The 6,177-nt window shown below is 51.1% G+C and overlaps 1 protein-coding gene across 1 annotated transcript in view; it reads left to right on the top strand.

The window, feature by feature from the left end:
* Positions 1 to 53: 53 nt before the first annotated feature.
* The window catches only part of LOC104494581 (elongator complex protein 3-like), a gene marked incomplete at its 3' end in the record, with an annotated part of 32,619 nt that continues 26,495 nt past the window's right edge, over positions 54 to 6,177 (top strand). The window contains exons 1-4 of the mRNA XM_010137442.1: positions 54 to 72; positions 1,499 to 1,598; positions 2,433 to 2,571; positions 3,805 to 3,875. Of these exons, the coding sequence (XP_010135744.1) occupies positions 54 to 72; positions 1,499 to 1,598; positions 2,433 to 2,571; positions 3,805 to 3,875 (329 nt within the window). The remainder of the gene's footprint in view (positions 73 to 1,498; positions 1,599 to 2,432; positions 2,572 to 3,804; positions 3,876 to 6,177) is intronic.

Raw genomic sequence — 6,177 nt, 5'->3', positions numbered from 1 at the left:
CGGTGGGAAGCGCTGGTCTGGTCTGTGAAGGGGGCTGGGGCGCTGTCGCCAAAATGAAGCAGAAGAGGAAAGGTGCTCTGTGTGTGTTTTGTGTGTGCGTGTGTGTGTGTGTCACAGCGCTCGGGGACTTGTGGGGGCTGTGGGGCAGGGCTTTGGCGCTTCCCCCCGGCCTTGTGTGTGTGGAAAGGAGGCGCTAAGGGGCAACACTTACCTTATGTCTGGGCATGGCGGCGGGGCTGTGGGACAGGGCTCCTCCTCGTGCTTCCCCCGGCCCTGTGGTGGTGGAAGCTGTGGGGTGGCAGGGCTTTACTGCCTCTCCTAAGGGTGTGCGAGTGTGTAGGGTGGGAAAAAGAGGCAAGAGCTTGCTGTGCCCTTTCCGTGTTTTGGAGGAGGCTGAAGGCCAGCCATCACCTCCTCTGGAGGGTTGGAGGGACTTGGCACCCCTCTGTGAGCTGCCCGTTGTTTCTCCCTGCTGTTGAACTGGCCACTGTCGCTGGGAGGCACAGTTCTTTGCACCCATGTGGGCGCTCAGGAGTTTACCTCCCTCCCGACCAGTTCCCTGAGTGTCAGACAAAGAATGGTGTGCCGGGTGCAGGGGAGTCTGGGTGTTGCTGAGCTTTTCCCTCATGGCAGAGTGGAAAAAAACCTGGGGAAGGATGTGGGGCAGCAAAGATGCTGCAGGGCAGCACATGGCTGGCTGTGGTTTGGTCTGTCCCACAAAACTACCTGCAGACAATGACCAGATGGGAGCACCACTGCAGTGCTTCTCCCGGCTGGATGTACATGCTGCCAGATTCCAGCACAGCTGGCATGAACAAAAGCTTGTTGGAGCTTCTGACAAGTTTAGTGTGTGTATTCCACTGTCCTGACACTTGCTGGTGTAGGCAGAGCTGCGGGAGCTGAAATAAATGGATGCCGTTGTTAGGAAGCGTGGATGGTTAGCAGTGCCCAAAGCTGGTGTGAAGGAAATGTAAGCAATGGACAGAGTCTATACAGCGCAGACCCTTCTTGCAGCGTGGAGTGGGCCCATGAGTTGCAGAGGAGAAGGTATAAGGTGCTGACACACCGTTTGATGCAGGCAACCCTCTCTGTGACAGAGGGAGTTCATGGAGCTGGTCTCTTCCTTTGGCTTGCCCCAGACTGTCCTCACAAACATGTTCTGCACCTTGCCACATGCACTGGGAGCATCAGACTATTCTACTATTTGTTTGTAACTTCTAAGGACTTGATTTCCAGTTGTTGTGCAGGTTTCTGTGATGTAAGAAGGTGGAGTTTGTCCTAGAAGTAAAAGAAAACCAACAATATGTGGCCATGACTGTCCTTTGTTTGGAGAACGCTGCAAATCAAGAGTGATAACGTGGTGGCAAAATTCCCTCTGTAGGCAACAACTGTAGGAAATACTGAAGTTTAACCGCAGAGCAGTTGTTGCCTCTGTTGTGCCAAGCAATTGGAAAGCGAACAAAGCAATAAATAGTTTGCTGTTTTGTTCTCATTTCAGGAGACCTCAGCCAGGCCGAGCTGATGATGATGACGATAGCTGACATCATAAAGCAATTAATTGAGGCTCACGAGCAGGGGAAAGATGTGAATCTCAACAAGTAAGTTGCTCTGGGATGCCACTGAAGAGCTGGTGTGCCAGTGATAATCACGTCCTGTGCAGGCTTTACTTTAGATGTTTTATTTTCACAGTCTACTGTCATTTACTGATAACAAAGACACTGAGATTTGTAAATAATGAGGTAGTTTGCTCCTTCATTGGCAATGCTCAGCGTACAAAATGGGTTGTGTTGGCGAAAACCCCTAAGAAACTTTACTTTGCCTTTTTGTGCTTCCACCTGTGTTCATCCTTCAGTAGTGCCAACATCAGCTCCATTGGGGAAGGGCCAATTAATAGAGACATAAAGCTTAAATCATATTTTTTGTGTCATAAAGGGAGTTGCTTACAGAAAGTTCTTCCTTCTTTACATGTAGAATAATAAAACCTGAATTTTTTGTACTGTTTCCATTGCATTTACGTGATACAATTGCAAACTTTTTGCTGATGCTGGAAAGAAGTGACATGAATGTCAACTGGAGTCTGTGTGTGTCAGGGTTAGTCATGTGGGAGACATGAAAATATTTAAATAACCCAGAGTCTGTGGGCAGCTTTCACAGTAAAACCAAGTTAAAACCGTGTTTAGAAGAAAAATAGACAGAAACTAAAAACTCTGGTGGGTGTTGTATATCAGCTTGATTTGGAGTGAGTTTGATTTGAGTATCTTAATACACAGTGCAGCTTCTGCAAGAAAGTACTGTATGATCTTCGAATAAGTTACCTGGAAAGGCAAAAACTGGGAGAACCTACCTATATGTCCATGTAACCGAACAGTCACCCAGTAGCACTGCTGTAGAATAGGGGTGGGGCTGTTGATTTGAGATATTTCTGCTTTCAGGCTGAAAACTAAGACATCTGCAAAGTACGGGCTTCCAGCACAGCCACGGCTGGTTGACATCATCGCTGCCGTTCCACCGCAGTACCGCAAGGTGCTGGTCCCGAAGCTGAAGGCCAAGCCCGTACGGACTGCGAGTGGGGTGAGCACCTGCAGATGATCACAGAACGGTTTAGGTTGGAAGAGACCTTTAAGCCTCTCGAGTCCCAGTGCTCCTCCAGCGCTGCCGGGTCCCCACTAACCCCTGTCCCTCAGTGCCACCTCCACATCGCTGGGAAACCCCTCCAGGGATGGGGACTCCACCACTGCCCTGGGCAGCCTGGGACAGCCCTGCACAACCCCAACGGGCAAGAAATGGTTCCTCAGGGCCAACCTCAACCTCTCCTGGAACAACTGGAGGCCGGTTCCTCTCATCCTGTCGCTTGTTCCTGGGGAGAAGAGACCGGCCGCCACCCTTGCTCCAACCTCCTGTCTGGGAGTTGTGGAGAGCCAGAAGGTCTCCCCTGAGCCTCCTTTGCTCCAGGCTCAATCCTGCCAGGTCCCTCAGACACTCCTCAGCACACTTGTGCTTGATCTCCTCTGGAGGATTGGAGGGACTTGACACCCCTCTGTGAGCTGCCTGTTGTTTCTCCCTGCTGTTGAACTGGGCACTGTCGCTGGGAGGCACAGTCCTATGCGCCCATGTGAGCGCTTAGGAGTTTACCTCCCTCCCGACCAGTTCCCTGAGTGTCAGACAAAGAATGGTGTGCCAGGTGCAGGGGAGTCTGGGTGTTGCTGCAGCAGCTTCATTGCCCTTCTCTGGACACGCTCCAGTCCCTCAATGTCCTTCTGGGAGTGAGGGGCCCAAACCGAACCCAGGATTTGAGCGGTGGCCTCCCCAGTGCCCCCAGTCCAGGGGGACGATCCCTGCCCTGGTCCTGATAGATGCACCAGTGCTGATACAAGCCAGGATGCCTTTGACCTACTTGGCCACCTGGGCACACTGCTGGCTTCTCTTCAGCTGCTGGTGACCAACACCCACAGGTCGTTTTCCCCACACTCTCCCCCCTACACTTGTTGAGATGGTCCTAGTGAGTTCCTGAATATCAGTGCTCATCTTCTCAGCAAGCGGTTAATCAGATTTGGGATGAGACCCTTGGTTCTCTGTAACAAGCTGCAGTTATTTCTGATTTGTGAAAACACTAAATAATAGGATTCTTGATATATCGGTTATCTCCTTCAAAAGTTAACGCACCAGTATTCTGGGTGGCAGCCGAGCAGAAAACATCTTTAAATAGTCTCCCTCAGCTGCACATGTATACTCAGCCTTCTTTATTTTAGTAACTTCAGAAGCAATTACTATAAATTCTCTCCTCTGTCACTCTGCTTCTTACAGATTGCTGTCGTGGCTGTGATGTGTAAACCACACCGGTGTCCGCACATTAACTTCACAGGCAACATCTGTGTGTAAGTATGACAGCTTCAGTGACCTGAGAGGGCTGTTTGCCTGTGTTCTACCTGTAGTATTGCAGCAGCACTGTATTGGAGACAGGCTTCTTTTCCACACAAGCGCAAAACCGCGGATTGCTGATACCTTCATACTGTGCTAAAAATTCTACTTAGAATCATCAAGTCACAGCCTGGTTTGGGTGAGAAGGGACCTTCCAAGCTCACCCAGTCCAACCCCCTGCAGGGAGCAGGGACATCTGCAACTAGAGCAGGTTGAGCAGAGCCCCAAGGGACAACCTGACCTCCAGTCCTGCCAGGGATGGGGCTCCTCCCACCTCTAGGGACAACCTGGGCCAGGGTCTCCCCACCCTCAGCAGAAACAGTTTCTCCCTTCTCTCCCGTCTCAATCTCCCTCTTCCAGTGTCACCCACCACCCCTTGTCCTGTCCCAACAGCCCCTGCTCAAAAGCCCCTCCCCAGCTTTCTCAGAGGCCCCTTGAAGCACTCAAGGGCTGCACTAAGGTCTCCCCGCAGCCTTCTCTGCCCCAGGCTGAACACCCCCAGCTCTCTCCCCTGTGCTCCCAGCAGAGGGGTTCCACCCTCAGGTCATTCCTGTGGCCTCCTCTGGCCCCGCTCCAGCAGGTCCCTGTCTGTGCTGTGCTGAGGAGCCCAGAGCTGGACCCAGCACTGCAGGGGTGTCTCCCCAGAGCAGAGCACAGCAGAGGGGCAGGATCCCGTCCCTCGAGCTGCTGCCCACACTGCTGGGGATGAGCCCATCACGTGGATGTCTTCTGGGCTGTGAGTGCACGTTGCGAACTCATATCCAACTTTTCACTCGCAAGCACCCCAAGTCCTTCTCCTAAGGGCTGCTCTCCAGCTGTGCATCCCCAGCCTGATAAAAATTGGTTTCTGTTTTTCTTCAAGCAGGAAACCTTTTTCTTTCATGGGCCAAATCCTCCTTACTTCAGGAGATACAGTTTTGTTACTGTGGTAACCAGGAGAATAGACTGTATGTTGTGTTAGCGTGTGCCAGTGAGTTGTGTGTATGACTGGATACGTCAGCGGGTTGGAGAAGATTATTACAGGAAAGAAACAGGGCTCAGTCTGAAAGGTTTGAAAGCTGCTGACTTGAGACCCTCCTGAGGAGTACGGGTGGTGCCTGCAAAGCTTGTCGTGGCAGTCTGCCTGTGCCTGGTTCTGGAAGGAAACGAGAGCACAGATGGAAGCAGCGGAGGCCTCCAGCTGCCCAGTGTTTGTGGTGTTACTGGACTTGTGAAACCCAAGCTGGGTTTCCATCGAAGTACGTTACTCTTGTTTTACTGAAGAGTCTGTGCACCTGAAATCTCTTCTGTTTTCATTATAACCACATCAGTTCATCTATTTCAAAACATTGCTTCTCTTTCCCACCTTGTCACTCCTGAACCAGGAGTGTTTCCCCTCCAAAGGAAGTGAAGGACCCTTCAGAACAAATTCATATTCCTTTTAATGACTCTCTGCTGCGTCCTGTTCCTGTCGTGGCTGTAGGCATGCTGTGAGAGCCGCCAGTCTGTCTTGCTGTGTCACCGGAGAAGTTTCAAACAAGCCTCCAGGTGCAGACACCGTAATTTAACACGCAGTTATCTGGACTAGATGGGCTTTGTTCCTCCGAAGTGTTCTTAGAACGCGTAATTCATTAAGTAGCATGTTCCTGAGTTCAGGGAACAAGCAAATGGGCTTTCTCACCATCAAGATAATGAAATTCTATAAATTCCTGGAAATGTAAATTGTATAACGGGATGACATCTCTATGTCCTCCCATGCCAAAGAAAAATCGTCTTTTACATCAAATGAGCTGATGTTCTTGATGTCCTCTCAGTGTTCCTGCATATCACAGACCGCTCTCTCCTGCATGTGTTGGGGTCAGTACCTGTATTTACATCAGGTGGTGGAGAAGAGGAGGCTCAGGGGAGACCTTATTGCTCTCTACTACTACCTGACAGGAGATTGTACTGAGGTGGAGGTCAGTCTCTTCTCTCATGTGACAGGACTAGAGCAAATGGCCTCAAGTTGCAGCAGGGGAGGTTGAGGTTGGATATTAGGAAGAATTTCTTTACAGAGAGGGTTGTGAAGCATTGGAACAGGCGGCCCAGGGCGGTGGTGGAGTCCCCATCCCTGGAGAGGTTTCCCAGCCGTGTGGAGGTGGTGCTGAGGGACAGGGGTTAGTGGGGACCTGGCAGGGCTGGGGGAATGGGTGGACTCGAGAAGCCTAAAGGTCTTTTTTATCCAAATGATCCTGCGATGTGGAAACATGTTTCTGATGAGCAGTGGGGCAGGTAGAGCGG

The sequence above is a fragment of the Buceros rhinoceros genome, unplaced genomic scaffold (genome assembly GCF_000710305.1).
Source record: "Buceros rhinoceros silvestris isolate BGI_N320 unplaced genomic scaffold, ASM71030v1 scaffold1216, whole genome shotgun sequence".
NCBI lineage: Eukaryota > Metazoa > Chordata > Aves > Bucerotiformes > Bucerotidae > Buceros > Buceros rhinoceros.
Note: the sequence above shows the minus strand (reverse complement) of the source record. Positions and strands in the feature narration are given on the sequence as shown.